Here is a 26,647-nt window from a genome sequence, read left to right on the forward strand (position 1 = left end):
AGCACTTTAAAAGGACTTTTTTTGATTGATTTGTGCAGGACTTTTTTTCACTTGTATTTTTGCTGGGTAGTTTGTGTACACTATCAGGTTCAGCTGCATTTCTTGCACCTTATATTTGCACGCGCACTTTTGTTGTTGAATATTTTTATATATTTTTTCAATTTTTTCCATTTTATACACAGTTTTTTTTGAAGAGGCTATTTTTTACCCTGTTTATTGTTTGTATTCTTAAGTAGTAGCGCAAAGGCCTGTTTTCACTATTTTACCAATAGTGTAATATGAGTTAGCATTGTTTTTACCTGATTACAAAAAAAATATACTGTATAGTATATTTTAGGTCATAATATACAGTATAAAGAACCCCTATACATTTTCTTTAAATATCACCCACACACCAAGCCAAGGCCTACCTTTTACCCTTAAGCCATATCCCCAGCATTTGCACTGTTTCTAATGCATATGGACACTGGGAATTCAGTGTGGTAAATATTATATGTACATCACTCCAGAGGTGACTAAAGGACAGGAGGCAATATATGAAATGTGTCTCATGTTGCTCCTAGAGGATGCCTCCCAGTGATATTTGCACTTTTCTTCATGGTAGGGCTGGCTTTGGTAGTTCCAAAAGTAACAAAAGGGGGGATTTACAAAAGTCTAGCCTAGCATGGACCATGTTGAAGAATTTATTTCTGTACCTGTTGTGCCTGTTGTAAGAGCTCCATGCGTTCATGAAGGATTTGGCTGTCAAACTCACGGCTCTGCCGCAGTATTTGCCTTCGCAACTTTTCTACTGCCAACCTCAAGTCTTCTCTTTGCGCCTCATTCAAACATTCGCTGACTCTCTTCCCAGGTTCGTGTTGTAAAGCGTTATACAGAGTGGCCTCTAGATCCTGGATTTTCTAGCACAAGTCACAGCGGTCACCAGCAGTTGTGTGTTCAAGAAAAGAATATAAAAAAAGGAACAATAAGAATACAGATATAGACAAAAAACAGAATAGAAAAGCTGAGCCATGAGTAAAAACACTTTATTCTAGCAACCTTTTATTGTGCTGCTATAAATAGAAATAACGATACCACTCTTGTCAATACCCTGTTAGTGTAATATTTTATAAAATACTGCTATCCTACTGGCATCCTATTAGCAGTTTGCAATATACTATCAACCATTATTACAGTGTCCTACTAATAGTCTATTAGTTTCTTCTATCATGAGCGATCATTACTGTATCCTACAAGTCATCTACGCTGTATCCTATTGACATTGTAATAGCTTTTAACGTCAGTGCTGCATCCTACGTCTTCTTTATCATGATGACAAACAAAATGAAATGCATTTCCCAGTACAATTTCCAAAAGCTACAAAAGCTAGCCTAGAAAAAAAATATTACACTAACAATTTGCATTAAAAAACTGAGTTTTTTTTTCTGCACATTTGCAAAATATATTTGGTAGTACTCTGCTTCATCAAAGCCCCTTTGTATAAGGGCTTTAGTCCAGGGGTCTCCCAAATTTTAAGTACAATGTGCTATAATTTACAAATATTTGCAAGCAGGAAAAATAAAACAGTTTTTATAAATTAATGAATACAAAAAAAAGATCCAAGAAATAACTTCAGAAGCCCCCTAGTGCATCCAACCTTCCCCGTTCGCATCAGAAGCCTTCATAGCACATCAGTGTCCCATTTCAAATTAGCACACCTTCACATCAGAGTCCCCCACTACTTCAGAGCCCCCTTACATATTCGAGTCCCTCATCCACAGGGTCTCCATTAGAGTTTCCCTTTACATCAGAGTCCCCAATCAGAAGCAGAGCCCAACTAATGTGATGGAAACACCACTGACCCTAGCTGTGGGCCTGAAAAAATCTCATATTGTGATGGATGTGGCCAACAAGCAGCACTTGGGAGACCCCTGCTCTAGGCTATGAGTTGACATTTTTGTTTAGCTTCTTATTTGTGACCCTTTATTGCTCTATCCTAATCGCAGTCTATTAGCTTCTCATATCATGAGCTATCATTACTGGAGCTGTCACGGGAAACCACCATGACTTGGGTGCCTGGAGGGTCCCACCGACTATACCCAGGACTAAGGAGGCCCCCCTCTTGGGGTTATAAGGAACCTTTTTCCCCAAGAGGGCTATATCACTTCCCTGGGTACCTGGCTGGCTGTGAAATATATCAGCTACCCTTTCCATGCAATTAGGGCAGGAGGGACTGTTTCTTGGACCCCTTGGCATACTGTGCACAGCGGGACTATTATCATGGAGCGATGTGTTATGTGCAGGGGGTGAGTTCCTGTGTATGTGGTGTTAAGAAACTTTATTTTCTGTTACAGGTTTCCTGGCATCAACTATTGTTTGCTGTAATTAGGTTTAAGTGATAAGCTCTCACTTTGTTTAAAGTGGTTGTAAACTGCTGGACATTTTTTTTACCTGCAAGGTAATGTCATAGTGTGCTAGTATGCATCGCATACTAGCACATTATATTAAACTTACCTTTAAACAATGCTCTTCCAGCGCCAAGATTGCAGATCTGCAGGCACTCCCATCTTCCCCGTCTTGCTTCCGGGTTTGCGGACTCCAGCTCTGCGACTGGCTGGAGCCACAATGATTTCACTCCCACACATCTGTGCAGAAGCTGCCATTCAAGGCAGAGGGCACTGAAGAAACAGCACGGGTACCCATTCCTTCAGAGCACATGAGCCAGTTATGTCACTGGTTGCATGTACAGTAAATACGATATCTCCTAAACGGTGCACGTTTAGGAGATATTTACACTACCATATAGGTAAGCCTTATTATAGGCTTACCTTAATCTAGGCTTACCTATAGGTAAAATTTAATGATGGAAGTTTACTTCCACTTTGATCACATCCAGAGTCCAGACTGCTAGGTGCTAGGAAGGAATCCATTATTTTCTTGTGTTTGATTGTTTATTTGTTTATGTAAGTTCATTTTCTCTTTGGACTTGTAATGTACCTGCCTAGCGGGAAGGTTTTTGAGAATAAATGCTGTTTGTTAACCACTTCCCACTAGTCACTTAAACCCCCTTCCTAACCAGACCAATTTTCAGTGCTCTCTCAAATTCTGTGATTTTTTTGTACGCTCACATTTTGAATGACAATTAATCAGTCATGCAACACTGTACCCATATGAACTTTTTGTCCTTTTTTTCACACAAAAAGAGCTTTCTTTTGGTGGAATTTTATCACCTCTAGGCTTGTTTGTTTTTGCGCTATAAATATAAAAGACCGAAAATTTTGTAAAACAAAGCATTTTTCTTTGTTTCTGTTATAAAATTTAGCAAATTAGTCTTTTTTTTTTGGTAAAAATAACCCAAGTCAGTGTATATTATTTGTTCTTTGTGAAAATTATAGAGTCTACAAATTATGGTGCCAATCATTGAAATCACACCTGATGTACCGACGGCCTATCTAATTTCTTGAGACCCTAGCAAGCCAGGACAGCACAAATACCCCCTCAAATTATCCCTTTTTAGAAAATAGACAGTGCAAGATATTTAATGAGATGCAATGGTGAGTTTTTTTAAGTTGTAATTTTTTCATATTAACAAGTTATTTCTCTCATACAGCATATGCATACCACAAATTACATCCTAAAACATTCTGCTACTCCTCCAGAGTATGGCGATACCACACGTATGAGACTTTTACACAGCCTGACCACATACAGAGGCCCAACATGGAGGGAACACTGCCAGGCCTTCTAGAAGCATAAATTACACATAATTTCTAGATTACCTCCATCACTATTGAAGGCTCTGGAGCACCATGACAATGGAAACACCCACAAAATCACACAATTTTGGAAAGTAAACACCCGAACGTATATTCTATGAGGCATAATGAGTCTTTTGAACATGTCATATTTTTTACACAAGTTTTTAGAAAATGCGGAAAGAAAATAAAATCACATTTTTTTTCACACAAAATTGTCCATTTATAAAATATTTCTAACACATAGAAAAAAATGAACCCCTAAAATATATTCTGGTGGTACTCCTGAGTATGGTTCTACCACATGTGTGAGACTTTTCCGCAGCCTGGCCACATACAGAGGACCAACATGCACGGAGCACTATCTGGTGTTCTAAGGGCATACGTTTCAAATCTAATTTGACTACCTATTACACTTTTTTAGTGGCACTGATGGGCACTGTAGTGGCATGGCTGAGAAGTGATGTGGCATGGATTTGGCACGGATGAAAACTTTTGTGGCATGGATGTTGCACGGAAGAGTACTAATGTGGCATGAATGAGCACCGATATGGCATAGATGTGGCACAGATGAGTACTGATGTGGCATGGATGTGGCACGGACGAGCACTGATGTGGCACGGACGTGGCACGGATGAGTACTAATTTGGCACGGATGAGCACTGATGTGGCAAGGATGAGCACTGATGTGGTTGGAGGAGCCGAACCGGACTTGCTACGGTGTGTTTAAAAGGGATCACGCCATCATTGGACAGAGTGATCACGTATTAAAGGGCCGCTGTCATTGGCCCTTTACCCCCGATCCGTGACACGCCGGGTCAGGGAGACCAAACGGTCACAAATATTCCCGGGTGTGCACCGGGGAGGATGTCATATGTTGGCCTCCCAGAGTTATCTGACTGTAGCCATCATTTGGCTAGGGCCCTGTCAGCAACTGGTTAATAAAGTCAGTTCTGTTTTACTCCAACATTGTCTGATGCTTGGGGTAAATTTGATATCTACAGTCTTAACATAGCATATACTGGGCTGAAATTACTATATTCTGGTTCTAGAGTGGAAGAAGCAGTAGTCTGGCAAAGATACCCAGTTGGGGTGTCAGGGAGTCTATCACTGTACCCTACTAGCTGTCAAAGCTGACAAATTAGATTTGTCTATTAGATTTGCTGTTTCCTATTGAGAGTTACTAGCTTCTTTTATATTTTTATATCACAACCCATTATTGCTGTCTGCTACTTACAGCCTATTTGCTTCTTATATCATGACCATATTTTGCTGTATGCTAGTTACAAACTGTTAGCTTCTTATTAACCTAAATCATCATTGCAGTAATCTATTGACTGTAGTCTATTGAATTGGACTTAGGAAATGAGCTCTATCTCATCCCTAGGATCCAGTAAATAAAAAAAAATATTAAGATTCTAATAAAGAAAAAAGCTTGTGTACTTTACATCGACCATTATCCCTCGAGCCCCTCACCATCTGTAGGCAAGAAACCTACGTGACATGGACATACATAATCCTGCCAACCAGTGACTTACAATACATACCCATTAACAAAAGATTTTTTTTTACCTTTTAGGTTTAAATAACATACAAGGAGTAGTTTTTTTTTGTTCTTGTTTTTAGTGATTGGAACCATGGGTTGTACGCCTTGCAATACATGTTCTAATCTCATGTCATCAGCGGTTTTTAGGATCCCTCTCTTTCTCTAAAAAATAATTTTAGAGAAAGAGAGGGATCCTAAAAACCGCTGATGACATGAGATTAGAACATGTATTGCAAGGCGTACAACCCATGGTTCCAATCACTAAAAACAAGAACAAAAAAAAAGGTCTCCTCACATATTCTCAACTTGAGAGAGAAATAAGAGAAGAAAAAGCTGCTCTAGAATTAAAGTCACAGGATTTTAGCTCAAAAGCAAATAAAAGCTGCATTAAAGAAGAATTGACTGCTTCACAAACTCTAGTTGGGAAGATATTTTCCACTGCCCAAAACCCAAATAACTAAAATACAAGGACAGATGGCCACCCTCTTGAAAGCAACCAGCCTGTTGTCCAAGTGTTGTCACTTCAGTCTTAATAGTTAGTATATTATATATAACTGTATAGTAAAAACATAACCTGGAATTATTATAATGGCTTCATATTGACAATTTTAGCAAAAAAAACAAAAAACAATAAATCTACTTTGCACAGATGTTTACACAGGCATGGAAGGTGCCTAAATGCATATGTAAATATATCTGGGGGCTGGAGAGTCTTTGTGGTCCTTTCATATAGCCAGTTCCTGAAATGGAATTAATGCTGTTCAGCTTCTGTCATATGCCTTCTGCACATACAGAATGAAAAGTAGGCAATACGGGTTAGTCTTTTGTTATATTGCACCAAAACTATATTCCAATAGCTCTGTGAAAGTGTACCTAAAGGGTAGACAAAACTTGTTTTGTTTTGAATACAGTGGAGAAAAGTTAGAATCTCTGTCAGGTTTTTATTTCAGTGTGTGTCCTCACTGCAAGGATTCACACTCTTTAAATGCCTACCATATATGCTTGATCAAGTGCTTGCTTCCGGTAGTCAAGTTCCTCTTCTAAGTACCCTTTCTGCTTGCTGAACAAATCCTGAGAATGAAAAGAAGACATTCTTAATACTTTTATATAGTAAAAAAAAGTAGAAATAATTACATTTATTATTATAAGTGTCATTTTTCACTTTATGTTCCCTTTTAAGAAACGAGAATGGTGATCAGTAATTAGGTGTATTATGAGATGAATCACTGTCTGTAGAAATGTTTGATGGAAGAAGTTTGGGGTAATTTGAAATACGGTAGTTTACAAAAACTTCACTTACTGGGAGTCTTACCTTCTCATTTTCCAGATCGATCATTTTCTGTGTGAGGGCAGCTTCTGTCACCTCAATCTGTTTTAGCCACTACAACCAAACAAAGGACAAGCCAAACAGTGAATGATACATGGCATAAACCAGTGGTCGCCAGCCTTTTCGGACCTCATGGACCACTAAACACACAATTTTGAATCCCGCTGAACACTAACATGAATTTTATATGCCTTATACACACAATGCTCCTGCTATTTGCCCCCCTCACCCTTGATCACAATGCTGCCTTATACACACAACGCTCTGGCTCTCTGTCCCCCCTCCCTCCAGCACTCTACATCACATTGCTGCCTTACACAGACTCATCATTGGATCTCACCTTCTTATTCTGCTCCCTCTCACAGTCTGTGATCAGGGCTGCCTTTGGAAGTTCCCTCCTTCTTCACCTCCTGCTCTCTGCACTACTCCTTGCACCTCCCTCTGAGTTCACAAGAGCTGGAACTACAGAGGAAGGCATCAGGTATCAATGCATGACTGTATTGACTGTCAGCGCACATTGAGAACACTGGAAGCAACATTGGGCGGTATACATCTGCCACAGTGTTGATTTGTGACAGAACCCCTGGGGACCACTAAAACATTTTCGTGGACCAACCACTGATTGGCAGCTTCTGTCATAAACATGTTGAATCCCAAACCTACTGTTACGTGTGTCACATTCTAGGATATCTTTTTGTTCCTGGCCTCAGTATCCCCCTGAAAAAAATCTACTTTCAACAGCAAAGATGTTCAAACTTTAAGTTTGGTCCAAAGATGGGGAGAAACTAAAAAAAAAAAAAAAACTTATAGTGGGTTTAGAAAAGAATCACCCCCTTTAAAATAGTCATATTTTATTGCTTAGCAGCCTGAAATGAAGACAGACTCAGTTTTTCGTTTTTGTTTTATCCAGCTGTATTTTCCTACTGCAAATTATAACATCCAAGTGAAAGATATAACAACAACATGTCAGAAACAATGAAAAAAGATACGCTTATCGAGGAAGTAATAGGGATGAGTCTATGTGTGGAGGTAGGAAATGGTCTACCCATAGCTGCCCTATTTTTGTATATTTAAGAACTTTGTCCATAACGATTGCTTCAATTTTGGTGTGATTTAGTGACCCTATTTTTAATTTCTATTGTAATGATGAAATTAGACTTCCAAGATTTTGATATTTTCTGTTTGGAGGCAATGGTGACCTTTAAAAGTAGTTGGAATTCAGCCTGGGTAAAGTCCCAGGGGTAGGTATTAAGAAGAGCAATCAAAGGATCAGGTTTTATCGTGGTCAAGAAACTGTAAATAGAATAAAAAAAACTGCTGCTCAGAACTGGTTGGCTATTGGACAGGACCACCACACATGTAGATGTGTGCCTAATCCTCCACAGGCTTGAAAACAAGTTTCTGGATAGTTTGGAACGCATTAAGAAAACCTGGCAGAAACCAAATACCAATGGGTCTATACCTTGTATTTCATTTCCAAAAAAATAAGATTTTGTGAGGAGGATTTAGTAGTTGTTGCCCATATGTCATTCCAATCAACTTCCTTAGCGACTTCAAGGTCATATTTCCATTGTGTGTACATGAGTAGACTAGAACCAGGTTTTATGCCGTGTACACACGAGTGGAATTTCCAACAGAAAAAGTCAGACGGGAGCTTTTCATCGGATTTTCCGATCGTGTGTATGCCCCATCTGACTTTTTACGACAAAAATTCTGACTGACCTAGAAAGAGAACATGTTCTAAATTTTTCCAATGGAACCAATTCCTATCAGGAAAACCGATAGTCTGTATGCTGTTCCGACGTACCAAAAATGACGCATGCTCTGAAGCAAGTACGAGAAGGAAGCTATTGGCTACTGGCTATTGAACTTAATTTTTCTAGTCCTGTCGTACGTGTTGTACATCACCACGTTCTTGACGGTCAGACTTGGATGTGATCCCATGTACGCAAAACAGTTTCAGTGGAATCAGTCGGGAAAAAATCCTCCAGAGTTTATTCTGATGGGAAAACCAGTCGTGTGTACATGGCATTACTGAGTAGTTGCAAGTACAGTCATGATATTAGACCTGCAGCATGTGGGTTATGGCTAAACATATGCCAACATTGTGACATCTGGTCTAGGATCATCACTGATCTGGTATATGAGGTATAAAAATGTTTAATTTGCAGATCGAAATATGTCTAAGTTGGGCAGATCATGCTGTTCTTTTAAAGCGGGAAAGGTTCAAGGTAATCACTGTAGGCAACCTGATAAGTTTAAAGTCTGCCTGAACCTGAAGTGGGGTAGACCAGGGCCAGATAAAATTAGCATTTTTTTAGAAAGAACAGGAAGGCCCCTTTCACACGTGCGGATCCCAGGAGGAGGTTTTTGGACATCCGCTCCATTGATCCCCGCTGAGCTGGCGGATGACTAGTCCATCTTTGCACACTGTGCAGAAATGGACCGGCAGATCTCCGCTTTCCTTGGGGGGATAGGATGAAAATGGAGCGTCTGTCCGTTTTCATCTGATCCAATGACGGATGGAAAAATAGGGTTTTCCTCCGTTATCAGTTTCGAAGCATAGCGGAGACTGATGTCATCGGATGTCCATCCGCTGACATCCGCTATCCCATAGGGATGCATGTATGTCCGAAAACGGATGGATGAAAAATGGACATCCGGTCTGCCGGTGTGAAAGGGGCCTAAAGGCACATCACGAAAGGAAAGGCCAAGGGAGCTTTAGACCCCTTTCACACTGGGGCGCTTTTCAGGCATTTTTCAGGTGCTTTAGCGTTACAAAAAGCTCCTGTAACGCACCTGAAAGAAGCCTCATCTGCAATCCCAATGTGAAAGCCCGAGCACTTTCACACTAATTACTGCGCTGGCAGGACTTCAAAAAAAAATCCTGCAAGCAGCTTCTTTGCAATCAATTGGAAGTGCCTGTAAAGCACTTTTGGCAGCGGCGCTTTGTGGGCACTTTTAACCCGGGGGTTAAAAGTGCCCCGCTAGCACTTGAAAAACGCTGGTAAAGCGCCGCTAGTTTAAGTGGGACTTTACCAGCATTTTTTCGGCGCTGGCAGTGTGAAAGGGCTCTTAAAGCACTTGGGCTTTCACATTGGGATTGCAGATGAGACTTCTTTCAAGCGCTTTACAGGCGCTTTTTTTTAACGCTAAAGTGCCTGAAAAACGCCCCAGTGAGAAAGGGGTCTTAAGGCTGTCCCAAAACGCAAGGAAGTGTTTCATGATTGGTTGGTGATTTGCTTGCGGTCCGAGAGGAGCAACCATAATAGATCAGTTATTGACAAGGGGCCACACTCATAAGCTTCTAGTCCTACCCAAAGGGGGGTTTCATGGACTGAGTGTTATTTCGTTAACTAGGTCAATGGTGTTGCATGATAATATTTTGCAAAGTGAGGCAAACTCAAAACCGCGGTTCAACTTAGGGGTCACTATAATGCATTTGGGAAGTCTCAATTTCATGGCCCCCCAGACGACACCCGACATTACAGAATTCATAGGTAATGCACTGAGACTGGGATAGGCAATACCCTAAAAAGGTACAACATTTTTGGAAGTATGGCCATGTTCACAGATATTATCCTACCCATCCAGGAGACAGGTAAAGAGGATCAATGGGACAGGAAGGAAGATAAAGGGGTTACCATAGATGGATAGTTTCATCTATTTTCAAACTATTTAATCCCTAAATAGGGTAAATAGTATGGCACCCTCTGGTTTAGTTCGGGTTGGGCAAAGGATATATAATAAAAACCTCCCATCCTGAAACTTGAGCAAAACGGTGTAAAACACGCAGGCGGTAGGTGTGGAAATGAGCAGGGGTGTTAAAAAGAGAAGGACATCATCTGTTATAAGGCAGCAATTGTGTCGATGGATGACTCACAATGTCCACACCTAATGTTTGGGTCAGAACGTATCACTTGGGTTAGGGGCTCAATAGCGACAGCAAAAAGAAGGGATGAAAGGACACACCCCTGCCGTGTTCCTCTGCTAACTGAGAATAGCTCTGATAAATAACCCACATATTTTAAGTGTGTCCAATGAGTGGAGGTAGGTAGGCATACCCTGTTTGATTATCAATATCACTGTGCGGTTATTATTACTAGCCTGGTGCAAGGGTTTAATTCCCACTTGGTCCCTATGGACTATAGATCCAGTGAGTGGGTTGAGTCAAAGGACAAGCCCTTTGGCTAGGATTTTAACATTGAGAATGAGGTTAATGGGCATATAGTTGGACCATGCTGTAGGATTTGTATTAGGTTTAGGGATCATTGAAATAATTAAGAGTTAGTGAAATTAATGTTAGTTAGTGAAAGTAATGTAAATTAATGTGAACCTAGTTTACATCACTGCAGTGCTTTCATGTGTGTTTAAAAACAAAAAGTACAGCATGCTGCGCGTAAAAAGTATCAGAATGCATGTAAATGTAACTAAAAAAAAAAAAAAACAGCCAAAAAACACACAGCTAATCCAACAGAAACATACTGCAGTCGTGTGGAAACTGCATTACGAATGCATGTAAAAATGCATGGGAAACGGCACACAGAACACAGGGATTGTGGTGTAAATAAACCCTTAACAGACCAAAGTGTCCAGCAAAAGTAGAAGTTAGAGGGTTGACAAACCATTTAACATTGACAGGAGTGCTTACAATGGTCAGCTTTCATGTACATTTATGTACAACCTTTATTACAAAAGAAAAAAAAACTGTTGGTTTAAATGCTTAAAAAGTATTAGCTGGAGTTTGACTTTAATTTGTTTGTAATGTCCATCTAACTCTGTAAGTTAATCTAATGTCGCCTACACACGATTGGACTTTCCGGCGTACCGGAATCCATCAGACAATTAGATCCAGAGGAACTGGAAGCCCCAATAACTTTGAAAGAACTTCAGGAAGCAGTTGCGAGTATGCCAAACCAGAAATCGCCTGGTCCGGATGGACTACCGATTGAAGTCTATAAAAATTTTGGCGAGATACTGATTCCTGAACTCCTGGAGATGTTAAGAGGAGCAGATGGGGAGGGTAAACTGCCTCCATCAATGATGGAGGCGGTTATAACCCTGTTGTACAAAGAAGGGAAGGACGCCTTAGATGTTGCAGCGTATAGGCCAATTTCTCTGTGTACCGATACAAAGATACTGGCCAAGGTATTAGCGATTAGGCTTAATCGAGTTATAGCAAGATTAGTCCATATGGACCAAACAGGGTTTATAGCCAACAGATCAACGAGTATAAATATTAGAAGAGCCTTTTTGAATTTGCAGGTCCCAATGGATAACGATACTCCGGGTGCAGTAGTGGCATTGGATGTAAGGAAAGCATTTGATAGCATAGAATGGGGATATATATGGAAAGTTTTGGAGAAATTTGGCCTGGGTCCTTCCTTCATAGGATGGATTAGGATGCTATATGACAAACCTAGTGCAAGACTAAAAATTAATAATGAGTTATCCGGGAAAATAGAGCTGGGGAGAGGGACGAGGCAGGGGTGCCCATTATCACCCCTGCTCTTTGCATTGGCCATAGAGCCCTTGGCATGTGCAATTAGAGCAAACCGGGAGATAGTCGGTTTCGTAAGAAAAACTGGAGAGGAAAAAATCTCACTTTATGCAGACGATATCCTATTGTTTTTGGGGGATGTGAGGTACTCATTACCAAGGGCAGTGGGACTGGTGCAAAGGTTTGGAGGCTTCACAGGGCTGGAGATAAATTGGGAAAAATCGGAATGTCTTCCTTTGGACCCAATCGGTCAGCAAACGGCCCTGGGAACCCCCCAAATGCCAATAGTGGATAAGTTGAAATATTTGGGAGTTACCTTATCAAGGGATCCTAAGCAATATATAAGTCATAACTTAGTCCCATTATTGACTAAGTTTAAACAAAAAATTGCTATATGGAAACGAATGCCTCTCTCGGTGGCTGGCAGATGCAATCTGATAAAAATGATATGGATGCCCCAACTTTTGTATATATTACATAATGCCCCAATATGGATTAACAAAAGTTGGTTTAATAAAATCGAGATGTTGTTTAGGGAGTTAATATGGAGGGGAGGGCAGGCCAGATTGAGATTGCGGATGCTCCAGCTACCGGGAGAGGAAGGAGGATTCGCGGTCCCTTATCCGGAGTGCTATTTTTGGGCGTCCCAATTACAACAGCTAGGGGGGATTGATGAGATGAACGGAGGAACCCCAAATGGGAGATTAGTATTAACAGGCTCCCCACATAGCACGCTGATTGAGACCTTGGAAGCGGACTCATTCCAGTGTAGATGCCCTACAGTAAAAATGATGTTAAAACTATGGGATATAGTTAAAAAAAAAATGGGATATAGTGAAATAACAAAGTATACGCCTCTCTGGAACAATAAGAAGCTACAGGAAATATGGCGGGTTGGAAAAATTGTAGAATGGGAAAAATGTGGCATTGTAAGGATTAGCCATTTATATGGCGGCAGGGGTATTAAATCTTTCGATCAGCTGCAAAAAGAATTTAAGATATCACAAAACTCATTTTATGCCTATATACAAGTGAGACATGCTTTAAAGACCCAGTTTGGAAACTTGTTATTAACATGGGAAGAACTGCCCTTGTTATACCCAGTAGCACAAGCAGGACCAACAAAAGGATTAATATCTAAATTCTATGCCCAGTTGGGTGAACAGATTAACAGTGAGAGGAAAGGGAGGGTCGAGAAGGAGAAATGGGAGCAAGACTTAGGTAATATAACTCGAGTACAATGGAAAAATATCCTAGCGGCATGCCCAAAGGTCTCGGTCTCTCCTCCTCAGAGGATTTCCCACTTGATGCTAATTAATAGAGCATACTATACTCCCCAGAAATTATTCAAATTTGGTAAGAGAACAGATGACTGTTGCCCCAGGTGTGGGGGGTCAGGGAATTTAATGCACATGCTCTGGAAATGTCCCAAATTATTTAGATACTGGGAAGGAGTGGTAAAGATAATAAGTAGGGCCTTTGGGACGGCAATAGAATTAAATCCCATAGTGTGTATCTTAGGTTATAGAAAGGAGGAAGTAGAGAGAAAAGGAGTAACAACAGTAATCCTAAGATGTTTATTTCAAGCCAGAAGGATGATAGCTAGGAGATGGCAATCAAAGCTAGCCCCCATAGTAGAGGATTGGATAAGTGCGGTAAATGAATATCTATGTAAGGAGAGAGCAGTATATGCAAAACGAAATAACCTAAAAGAGTTTAATAGGAACTGGCGAGAGTGGATAGAAGAGATGCATACCCCAGTTTAAACCATGACAGGAAAGGGAAGAAGGGAGGGGGAGGGGGGACGGGTAATGGGAAGGAGTAGGGTAGTGTACATTAAAAGGTATGGGAATCATCATAATACATTTATGATACACCGTAGAATAAAAGCACAAATATATATATAGGAGGGGAGGGGAGGGGGGGGTGGTGTTGATAGAAAGGGTGGGAGGGAGGGGAGGGGTTATATTAGTAGGAAAAAAGTAGGAAGTGCAAAAATAGTTGAGGAAGGATAAGGGGGGTTATGGTATGGTCTAGATATTGTTTTTTTTTCTTGTCTGTTAATTATATGTGATGTATGGATGTATTTTCATATCCCCCGTCCCTTCCTAGAACTTTAAAACTCAGACTCCGGAATGGAAGGAAGATGTATTTGAATCCTGGCAATGTAATTTTAAAATGTGGTCTGTATAATGTGAAAATTTAATAAAGATTAATAGTAAAAAAAAAAAAAACATTGACAGGAGTGCTTACAATGGTCAGCTTTCATGTACATTTATGTACAACCTTTATTACAAAAGAAAAAAAAACTGTTGGTTTAAATGCTTAAAAAGTATTAGCTGGAGTTTGACTTTAATTTGTTTGTAATGTCCATCTAACTCTGTAAGTTAATCTAATGTCGCCTACACACGATTGGACTTTCCGGCGTACCGGAATCCATCAGACAATTAGATCGTGTGTGGGCTCCAGTTGACTTTTTTTTCCCAAAAAGTCCAACGGACCTAGAAATAAAACATGTTTCAAATCTGTCCGCAGGACTAAAAATCAGGAAAAACCGTTAGTCTGTGTGCTAGTCTGATTGATCAAATACGACGCAAGGGCAGCTATTGGCTACTGAACTTCCTTATTTAGTCCCGTTTATGTCATCATTTTCAAAACAAACTGACTTTTGAATGGACCATGTGTGGCCAAGTTCGTTTAGTTCAGAAAGTCCATCGGACCTCCGCCGAAAGTCCATCAGGAAGACCATCAAAAAGTCCAGTCATGTGTACATGGCATTACACTACCCTCCCCACAGGTTAACAATGCTGCTTTCCAAAGGCGTCTACTTCGCTCCTCCACAGATTGGAGCCACGCTAAGACAGTAGTAGTGTGTGTTATTGGCCAGATCACCTGGTGAAAATAAGGGAAAACAAAAAAAAGGAAAACAAATCCTTTTAGGGACTGGTAAGTGACAATATATTAAATGTGTTGTGTTTGGATTTAAAGCATGAGTTTAGTCAACCACAATCTGTGCTATGTGTCCCTTGTGCTGAGGGTGTGATTTTAGTTACAATCTTCCATCCTCTGGTCCCCCCCATCTATTCCCTGCAGAAGTAATCTTCCAGCGCAGTAGGGGTTAAAAAGGGGACCAGTCATATGCAGTCATTAAGAGTGCCAACAAAGCCCGCACTTTTGCCCCACTCTTCCTCCATTCATAGAAGCTGTACTATAGCTTCCATGAATAAAAAAAATGGTCTGTGAGTTGAAGACAAGCGGCTGAATGAAAGGTCCATCCTCTCTACTCAGATAATTTTTTATGTTTTGACATAATGCACATTACAGTTTACTGAAATAAACCAGCAAGTTATTATTACTCCATACAATAGAAGTGACACACACACACACACACAGTATCTCACAAAAGTGAGTACACCCCTCACATATTTGTAAATAATTTATTATATGTGACAACACTGAAGAAATGACACTTTGCTACAATGTAATGTAGTGAGTGTACAGTTTGTATAACAGTGTAAATTTGCTGTCCCCTCAAAATAACTCAACACACAGCCATTAATGTCTAAACCACTGGCAACAAAAGTGAGTACACCCTTAAGTGAAAATGTCCAAATTGGGCCCAAAGTGTCAATATTTTGTGTGGCCACCATTATTTTCCAGCACCGCCTTAACCCACTTGGGCATAGAGTTCACCAGAGCTTCACAGGTTGCCACTGGAGTCCTCTTCTACTCCTCCATGAGGACATCACGGCGCTGGTGGATGTTAGAGACCTTTCGCTCCTCCGCCTTTTTTTTTGAGGATGCCCCACAAATGCTCAATAGGGTTTAGGTCTGGACACATGCTTGGCCAGTCCATCACCATTACCCTCAGCTTCTTTAGCAAGGCAGTGGCCACTCCCACCACCATGCTTGACTGTAGGCAAGACACACTTGTCTTTGTACTCCTTACTTGGTTGCGCACCACACATGCTTTACACTGTCTGAGCCAAATAAGTTTATCTTGGTCTCATCCGACCAGGGGACATTGTTCCATTAATCCATGTGCTTAATATGCTTGTTTTCAGCAAACTGTTTTCAGCCATACAGACCAATTTGATGCTGTGTGAGGCTTATGGTCTGAGCACTAACAAGCTGACCCCCCCCGCCCCTTCAACCTTTGCAGCAATGCTGGCAGCACTCATATGTCAATTTCCCAAAGACAACCTCTGGATATAACGCTGAGAATGTACACTCAACTTCATTGGTCAATCGTGATGAGGCCTGTTCTGAGTCCTGTTAAACTGTTGTATGGTCTTGGCCACTGTGCTGGAGCTCAGTTTCAGGGTCTTGGTAATTATCTTATAGCCTAGGCCAGTGATGGCGAACCTTGGCACCCCAGATGTTTTGGAACTATATTTCCCATGATGCTCATGTACTCTGCAGTGTAGTTGGGCATCATGGGAAATGTAGTTCCAAAACATCTGGAGTGCCAAGGTTCGCCATCACTGGCCTAGGCCATCTTTATGTAGAGCAACAATTCTTTTTTTCAGATCCTCAGAGAGTTCTTTGCCATGAGATGCCATCTTGAACTTCCAGTGACCAGTATGAGAGAGGGAAAATGGCTAATTGGGCCCAACTTGGATATTTTCACTTAGGGGTATAATCACTTTTGTTGCCAGTGGTTTAGACATTAATGGCCGTGTGTTGAGTTATTTTGAGGGGACGGCAAATTTACACAGTTACTTTTGAGAGCTACTGTATGTATATATATATATATATATATATATATATATAAAAAAACTTCATCCATCTTCATACAAAAAAAAAAGCAAACAAGCAACGGTACAGTTTCAGGCACAATGGTCTTCATCAGTTTATAAGCGACTTTCTACCAATCTCAAACATTTGTATATATACTACAAGGTATAGCTACACAGGTGTATTCCATTCCATTTATGGTATACCAATGGATAGAAGCGGAGGTGATAGAACCCTTAAATTCAAACAGAGAGCAGTGTGGTGGATCAATCAACTAAATACATTGTATCCTTATGGTATGCATAGGGATTATGACCTGTAATTATTTTTATAATGGATTTGCAAAATAGTGATATGTTTGTTTACTTTTTTAACACTTTACTTATTTATTGATGCGATTCTCTTTTAGATCTTGAGAGGAGAGAAAATTTACCTACGGTGGAAAGAGTTACAATTATCATATATAGACTGGATTTTTCAATCTATTTTTTTACAGCAGGGATATACAAGGTGTGTCTATTAAATAACCAGACTGTGATCCCACCTAGTAAACAATGCAATCAGAACCAGTTATAACTGCATGCATGGTGACCTTGAACATGTTTGAACTTGCATGAGAAGCAGCAACACTCTATGACGTTCAGTTGATTGTGAGTCACCATTTAGTTTGGTTGTGTTTTCTGTAGTGTGTCAGAAAAACGTTAAGTTTAAAAGTTGAACAACGTGTCAATTAGAAATTTTTACTAAAACTGCACAAAACACCAACAGAATGTTTTCAAATGCTTACTACAGCTTATGGGAATGACGGCCTGTCTTCTGCATGTATGTTTGAGTGGCACAAAAGATTCAGCAAGGGATGCGAGAATGAATTCCCAAAAGTTAAATTAGTGCTTAAAGGGACACATTTTGAGTCAGTTGATGCTGTAAAGAAAAAAACGGCGGATGTGTTGAAACTGCTGACAGAAATGAATTTTCTCCATGCCTTCGACCAGTGGAAACTAAGAATGCAGCAATGTATTAGTGCAAATGGGGAATACATTGAAGGGGACAAGCATTAAATTTGTAATACATATAAATAAAGGTGAGTTATTTAATCAGTCTTGATATTTAATAGACACGCCTCGTATATCTTTGTTCTGGTGTAGGGATGAGCCGAACACCCCCCGGTTCGGTTCGCACCAGAACTTTCGAACGGACCCCACATTCGTTACGAACGTTAGAACCCCATTGAAGTCTATGGGACTCGAACGTTCGAAATGGAAAATGCTACCGTATATACTCGAGTATAGGCCGACCCGAATATAAGCCGAGGCCCCCAATTTACCCCCAAAAAACTGGAAAACTTATTGACTCGTGTATAAGCTGAGGGTGAGACATGGCTGTCCATCCCTGTGTGTCCGTCCATCCCTGTGTGTGTGTCCGTCCATCCATCCCTGTGTGTGTGTCCATCCATCCATCCATCCCTGTGTGTGTGTCCGTCCATCCATCCCTGTGTGTGTGTCCATCCATCCATCCATCCCTGTGTGTGTGTGTGTGTGTGTGTGTGTGTGTGTATCCATCCATCCATCCATCCATCCCTCCCTGTGTGTGTGTGTGTGTATCCATCCATCCATCCGTGTGTGTGTGTGTGTGTGTGTGTGTGTGTGTGTGTGTGTGTGTGTGTGTGTGTGTGTGTGTGTGTGTGTGTGTGTGTGTGTGTGTGTGTGTGTGTGTGTGTGTGTGTGTGTCCATCCACTCCTGAGATTTTACACGGTTTTACCATATAGCGCAGACAGACTGGTGACCTGACATATATGTGTTGTAGTTAAGAAATACAGATAGGTCAACTTCCTGCCCTTAGCCTGTGAAAGGATTGTACAAAAAGCTGTAATAGTTCACGGTTCCTCCTGTTTTCTCCTCATCATATTTCTTTTCAGCACATGTACTGCTCACAACTCATTGGCTCTTAGTTCTACCCTTTCCTGTATCAGTCTGCAGTGCTGGGGACCACAAAATACCAATATCATGACCAATGCATGTACTTGCACATTGGTTGCATTTAAAAATACATCCATCCCTGTGTGTGTGTCCGTGCAGCCTTGTGTGTGTGTGTCCAGCCTACCTGTGTCCCGAGCCTCCGTCCCGAGCCTCCTCCGTCCCGTGCCTCCTCCGTCCCGTGCCTCCTCCGTCCCGTGCCTCCTCCGTCCCGTGCCGTGCCGATGGATCGCCGCTCTTCTCGGCGGCCATTCTACAATTCAAAAGCCGCGCCTCCGCCTCCGCCTGTGATAGGCGGAACACTCAATTTCCCAGCAGCCTGTGTTCCGCCTATCACGGACATCCTCTCATCGTCGTCGGTAGTATGAGAATGAGCGGATGTCCGTGATAGGCGGAACACTGACTGCTGGGAAATTCAGTGTTCCGCCTATCACAGGCGGAGGCGGAGAAGGAGGCGCGGCTTTTGAATTTTAATGTCCGCCGTCTGTCTGCTCGATACGCTGATCGAGCAGTCAGACAGCGGTGACTCGAGTATAAGCCGAGGGGGCACTTTCAGCCTCAAAAAAGAGGCTGAAAATCTCGGCTTATACTCGAGTATATACGGTAATTTTAACGGCTAATATGGAAGATACTGTCCTAAAAAGGGTTTGGGGACCTGGCTCCTGCCCCAGGGGACATGGGTCAATGCCTAAAATGTTTTTAAAAATGGCCGTTTTGGCGGGAGCACTGATTTTACTGACGATTAAAGTGAAAAAAAAAGTGAAATATTCCTTTAAATATGGTGCTTGGGGGGTGTCTGTAGTATGCCTGTGAAGTGCCACGTGTTTCTCGTGTTTAGAACAGTCCCTGCACAAAATGACATTAAACGGAAATAACACCATTTAAAACTGCTTGCGGTTTTAATGTTATATCTGGTTCCTGCAATATGGTTGAAAATCATTCAGAAAAATGGCATGGGTAGCCCTCCCTGCCCATTACCAGCCTATTTGGGTCTTGTATGCTTATTAAGGGGAACCCTGTACCCATATTAAAAAAATGAAATGCGTGTGGCCCCCAGGCCCTATATACTCAGAACAGCAGTATACAGGCGGTGCAAACAAGACAGGGACTGTGTAGGTTTGTTGTGTTAAGTTGAATCTGTTTGTAATTTTCAACTGGTACATTTTTAAAGTGTAGCTCCAGTCAAAAAAACTATTTTTAAGCTTTTTGGAAAACATAGGGAAGGGTTATCACCCCTGTATAATTTGTTTTGTCGTCCATCTTTTTTCATCTCACTTGCTGCTGTCTCCTTGCGTTTGCAAGTAGGAGATGTTTGTAAGTTGGATGTTTGAAAGTAGGGGCCTGCCCTATATGCTCTGCAGAAATGGCGGAACAAGGTGTTGGTTTTGCCACAACATTGTAAGCCCTCAAAGTGACTCTTGGTGGGCGCTGGAGCGCCCTGCTGTGAACGATTATATCAAGAATTGTAATTACATGCCATTGTTGAACAGTGGTAGGAAAAAATGACCTTTGGTGGTTGTGGTGCTGGTGCCACAACACTATAAGTCCTCACCGTTACTCTGGGTGGGCACAGGAAGGGGCCCTCCTGTGAAATATTATATCAAGAATTGTAATTACATGTCCCTGTTAAACAGGGGCAGAAAAATTGGGCCTTAGGCACTGGTGCTGGTGCCACCACACTCCAACCTCTGCCATATACGCTAGTTTTATTGCAGGAATTAGCCCTGCTGCAAAGCATTGCATCAAAAATTGTAATTAAACGCCCCTGTTAAACAGGGGCAGAAAAATTGGGCTGCTGGCATCACCCAGAACCAAAAATGTTCTTCCAACATATCAGCGGAGGAGGAAGAGGATAGACAATCAACATAACAGGACAGTCACTCAGCATCAGCATAGGCAGTCTTGAAGGGATGTGGTATTTAAAAAAAAATTATTCGGTTACATCAGCTTCAGGTGCTTGGTAGCTGTGGGTGATCCAAGACTGATTCATCTTGATGAAGGTCAGTCGATCAACTGATTCGGTGGACAGGCGCAACCTGTGATCGGTAACAAAGCCACCAGCAGCACTGAAGGTGCGTTCCGAAAGAACGCTGGATGCAGGACAGGCCAGTAGCTCAATTGCATACTGTGCAAGCTCTGGCCAGTGATCCATCCTCGAGACCCAGTAAGCCAGAGGATTTTCGGTGGGAAAGGTGTCCAAGTCTGACCTTGCCCCTAGGTATTCCTGCACCATGTAAATCAGACGCTGGCGATGGGTGCTGGAACCAATCATACCTTGGGGCTGCGGACTAAAAAATTGTCTGAAAGCATCAGTCAGACGGCCACCTTCTCCACCGCTCCTTCTGACCGATGCCTCAGCAACACGTTGTCCAGGACCAGGAGTTTGTAACCTCCCAGTCTCTGGGAACGCGTTGCACAGACCTTTCTGCAAGGCCTCCCGGAGATGTCTCATCCTCTGCTCCCTCTGCGATGGCAAGATAAGGTCGGCAACCTTACCCTTGTACCGTGGATCAAGGAGAGTGGCCAGCCAGTAATGGTCCCTCTCCTTGATCCGAAGAATACGAGGATCCTTCCGCAGGCTTTGCAGGATCAGGGAGGCCATGCAGCGTAGGTTAGCTGAGGCATTCGGTCCGGAGTCCTCTGGGACACTAAGGACAACATGATCCGCAGCTACCTCCTCCCAGCCACGTACAAGTCCACATGTTTCTTGGGACTGTAAATCATCCCTATAAGACTGCTGCTGCTGCTGCTGATGCTGAGTGCCAGCCTCCACCTCCATGCTGACACAATCATCCTCCTCCTCCTCTTCATCATCTTCCTGTGTGATGGGTGGCACAGCAGGAACACTGTCTGGATAAAGGGGGCCTTGAGAGGCAAGGAAGTCCTCCTCTTCCTGCCTCTGTTCTGCCTCAAGTGCCCTGTCCATTATTCCACGCAGCGTATGCTCCAAGAGCTGGACAAGAGGTACAGTGTCACTGATGCATGCACTGTCACTGCTCACCATCCTTGTGGCCTCCTCAAACGGTGACAGGACAGTGCATGCATCCCTGATCATGCCCCACTGGCGTGGTGAGAAAAAACCAAGCTCCCCTGACCCTGTCCTGGTGCCGTAGTCGCACAGGTACTCATTGATGGCCCTCTGCTGCGTGTGCAGCCGCTGCAGCATGGCCAATGTTGAGTTCCATCTGGTGGGCATGTCACATATAAGGCAGTTCTTGGGCAGGTTCAACTCCTTTTGGAGCTCAGCCAGCCGAGCACAGGCATTAAATGATCGGCGGAAATGCACACAGACTTTCCTGGCCTGCTTCAGGACATCCTGTAAGCCGGGGTACCTGCCCAAGAACCGCTGCACCACCAGGTTAAGGACGTGAGCTACACAGGGCACATGGGTCAGTTGTCCCTGTCGGAGGGTGGAGAGGAGGTTGGTGCCATTGTCGCAAACCACCATTCCTGGCTTAAGCTGGCGTGGCGTCAACCACCTCTCGGCCTGCCCCTGCAGAGCTGACCCCCAAACAAACCAGCGCAAGCACGGCATGGCATCGTTTTGCCTGCGTACTTGCGTAGCCCCTGGAACGCCTACGGAGCACCGCTGGTTCTGAGGACAGAGCACTGGAAGAGGCCATGGAGGAAGAAGAAGAGGAGGGGGTGGAGGAGAGAGGTGTGTCACAACCAATAGTAGCATTTTGGAGGCGTGGTGGCGGAACAACCTCCAACACTACTGCACCTTGTCCTGCATCCTTCCCAGCAGCCAGAAGAGTTACCCAATGGGCCGTGAAAGACAGGTAACGTCCCTGTCCATGCCTGCTGGACCATGAGTCAGCGGTAATATGCACCTTACCGCTGACCGCCCTGTCCAGCGAGGCAAGGACATTGCCTTCCACATGCCGGTAGAGAGCCGGAATCGCCTTCCGTGAGAAAAAGTGGCGTTTGGGGACCTGCCACTGAGGAACCGCACATTGTACAAACTCACAGAAGGGGGCCGAGTCTACCAACTGAAAAGGCAGCAGTTGAAGTGCTAGCAATTTAGCCAAGCTAGCATCCAACCGCTGGGCATGTGGATGGCTGGGAGTAAACTTCTTCCGCCGGTCCAGCAGCTGGGGCAGGGACATTTGCCTGCTATAATCGGACGTGGGTGTACCACTAGCAGAGTTCCCGGAAGCACTTGGCTGTGACACACCTAATTCTACACCTTCATTCCTCTCAGAGCAGGTTTCAGAGAGGACTGAAGGTCTAGTGGGGTTGGAGATGCCAGCTGATGAGGAGCAAGGAGAGGTCCGCTTTGTTCTTTGGTGTGGGTCTTTGAGGTACGCTTGCCAACGAGCTGCATGGCAGGTCAACATATGTCTGGTCAAGCATGTGGTGCCCAAGCGGCTGATGTTTTGGCCACGTGAGATACGCTTGAGACATATGTTGCAAATAGCAGCGGTGCGATCTGATGCACTCGTCTCAAAAAAGGCCCACACCAAAGAACTTATAGAATAACGCGCAGAGGCAGCGCCCTGCACAGGCGGAGCTCTGCGGTGTGATTCAGTCGGTGTGCTGCCCCTAAGCTGGCCCCCGGAGGGCATCCTGCCTCGTTGGACATGTGCCGCCTCCTCCTCCCTCCTTCCAGGCACCCATGTGGAGTCAGTGCCCTCATCATCCCCTCCCTCTTCATCGCTGTAGCAAACCTGGCAGTATGCTGCAGCTTGTGGAACATGACTGCCAGATTGCTGTCCTTCTTGAGCATCCCCTCTCTCTGCGCTCACGCTACTGCCTTCCTCTAGCTGAGTGTCATCATCAGAGCCCACCAAACACTGGGCCTCCTCCTGGAGCATGTACCCAACACTGTGCTCAAAGAGTTCAGGAGACTCCTCAGGAGGATGTGGTGGGTCTAGGGAAGGAGTCACTGATGATGACATTGAGAGGAGGGAAGACGATGCGTTGGCAGCTGCTTTGCTACTACCCTGAGACTGGGTGAGAGAGGATGAGGAGGATGAAGAGGGCTTGGTCATCCACTCTACCAAGTCGTTGGCATGTTGCGGTTCAACATGTCCAGCTGCCGAAAAGAAGGACAAGCATGTCCCATGGCCACGTGCTGATGACAATGCACCGCGTCCACGACCAGCACTGTTGTCTCTAGACACAGAGCCTGCTTGCCCTCTTTTATCGGCTTGCGCCTGTCTGCCTCTCCTTGCTGGCCTTCCAGACATGGTAATGGCCTGAAGGGAGTTGGGTAAAACAGCAGTTGGGTAGTTTATATTGTGCTGGAGGCACACAACACCCACTAACTCCTGCAGATGCCTTTTTTATAGAACACCAGAGATAAAGGAGTATATACAGATGTATACTGTGCTGTGCTGGAGGCACACACAACTTCCAATAACTCCTGCAGATGGAAATTGGGCTCAAATAGAGAACAGCTATGTAGGTGGATATAGCGGTATGTACTGGGTACAGAGCACGCAGACAGCACGCACTATCTCCTAACACTACTGACTGCAAGCTCTATTATTAAAGATAGATCACTAGCTATATAGGTGAGGTGAATATAGTGGTGTATACTGCGGTCAGGGCACAGACAATAACCACTACACAACAGCAAGATAGGAAATCAGCCAAAAACGATCGGTGTGTACTGTGTTGAAGGTACACAGAACACCCACTGCTTCAGATGCCAACATACTACACGAGGCCGCCTCAATGGCGGCATTATATAGTGTGGGGCGTGCACTACACAGCCTGAGCTATGATTGGCCACAGGCATCCTGCCTGTGGCCAATCATGGCTCTCCTCGCTGCTGGCGCTGCGATTGGCCAAGCATGCGGGGTCACAGTGCATGCTTGGCCAATCATGAGCCAGCAATGCACTGCGCCATCGCAGTGCATTGTGGGCCGTGAGCGCCACACAAATTTTGACGCGAACGGACCAAGTGTTCGGATTTCGCCGAACGGACGAACAGCCACGAAGCTCATCCCTATTCTGGTGTATATATAGATTTCTCTTGTATGTTTTGTATAATTTATTTTTCTATTTGAATGACTAGATTAGATCTATGAGTGTTATATCAATTATCTAATTAGTGAATGGAACATACCTGTGTAGATATACCTATGAGTGTTTGAGATTGGTAGAAAGTCACACATAGCTTAACCACTTTCAGACCGGACCATTTTGCTGGTAAATGACCAGAGGTCTTTTTACACTTTGGCACTGCGCTGCTTTAACTGGTAATTGCGCGGTCATGCAATGTTGTACCCAAACAAAATTTGCGTCCTTTTCTTCCCACAAATAGAGCTTTCTTTTGATGGTATTTGATTGCCTCTGCGATTTTTATTTTTTGCGATATAAACGTAAAAAGACCGCAAATTTTGAAAAAAAATGATATTTTCTACTTTTTGTTATTAGAAAAATCCAATAAACTCAATTTTAGTCATACATTTAGGACAAAATGTATTCAGCCACATGTCTTTGGTAAAAAAAAAGTCAATAATTGTATATTTATTGGTTTGCGCAAAAGTTGTCACATCTACAAACTAAGGTACGTTTTCTGGAATTTACGCAGCTTTTAGTTTACGACTGCCTATCTCATTTCTTGAGGTGCTAAAATGACAGGGCAGTACAAAACCCCCCCAAATGACCCCATTTTGGAAAGTAGACCCCCTAAGGAAATTGATAAGAGGCATGTTGAGCCCATTGAATATTTTATTTTTTTGCCTCAAGCGATTGAATAATGACAAAAAAAAAATTTTTTTTTTTTTTTTACACAAAGTTGTCACTAAATGATATATTGCTCACACATGCTATGGGCGTATGTGAAATGACACCCCAAAATAAATTCTGCTGCTTCTCCTGAGTACGGGGATACCACATATGTGGGACTTTTTGGGAGCCTAGCCGCGTACAGGGCCCCGAAAACCAAGCACCGCCTTCAGGCTTTCTAAGGGCGTCAATTTTTGATTTCACGCCTCACTACCTATTACAGTTTTGAAGGCCATAAAATGCCAAGATGGCACAAAACCCCCACAAATGACCCCATTTTAGAAAGTAGACACCCCAAGCTATTTGCTGAGAGGCATGTTGAGTCCATGGAATATTTTATATTTTGCCACAAGTTGCGGGAAAATTACAAACTTTTTTTTTTTTTTTTTTTTTTCACAAAGTTGTCACTAAATGATATATTGCTCATGCATGCCATGGGCATATGTGAAATGACACCCCAAAATAAATTCTGCTGCTTCTCCTGAGTACGGGGATACCACATATGTGGGACTTTTTGGGAGCCTAGCCGCGTACGGGGCCCCGAAAACCAAGCACCGCCTTCAGGCTTTCTAAGGGCGTAATTTTTTGAGTTCACTTCTCACTACCTATTACAGTTTTGAAGGCCATAAAATGCCAAGATGGCACAAAACCCCCACAAATGACCCCATTTTAGAAAGTAGACACCCCAAGCTATTTGCTGAGAGGCATGTTGAGTCCATGGAATATTTTATATTTTGCCACAAGTTGCGGGAAAATTACAAACTTTTTTTTTTTTTCACAAAGTTGTCACTAAATGATATATTGCTCACGCATGCCATGGGCATATGTGAAATGACACCCCAAAATAAATTCTGCTGCTTCTCCTGAGTACGGGGATACCACATATGTGGGACTTTTTGGGAGCCTAGCCGCGTACGGGGCCCCAAAAACCAAGCACCGCCTTCAGGCTTTCTAAGGGCGTTACAGTTTTGAAGGCCATAAAATGCCAAGATGGCACAAACCCCCCCCCCCCAAATGACCCCATTTTAGAAAGTAGACACCCCTAAATTTAGGGGTACACTAGTGAGACTAGGTAATAAATGGCGGGT

The 26,647-nt window shown here is 43.1% G+C and overlaps 1 protein-coding gene across 1 annotated transcript in view; it reads right to left on the bottom strand.

Moving 5' to 3' along the window:
* Positions 1-26,647, bottom strand: part of JAKMIP1 (janus kinase and microtubule interacting protein 1) — a 329,059-nt gene that overhangs the window by 45,289 nt on the left and 257,123 nt on the right. The window contains exons 17-19 of the mRNA XM_077477804.1: positions 6,593-6,661; positions 6,274-6,351; positions 696-899 (exon numbers count right to left, since the gene is read on the bottom strand). Coding sequence (XP_077333930.1) covers positions 696-899; positions 6,274-6,351; positions 6,593-6,661 — 351 coding nt within the window. The remainder of the gene's footprint in view (positions 1-695; positions 900-6,273; positions 6,352-6,592; positions 6,662-26,647) is intronic.

This window comes from Lithobates pipiens, unplaced genomic scaffold (assembly GCF_037356315.1).
Source record: "Lithobates pipiens isolate NorthernLeopardFrog02 unplaced genomic scaffold, aLitPip1_a1.2 Scaffold_13, whole genome shotgun sequence".
NCBI classification, from domain to species: Eukaryota; Metazoa; Chordata; class Amphibia; order Anura; family Ranidae; genus Lithobates; species Lithobates pipiens.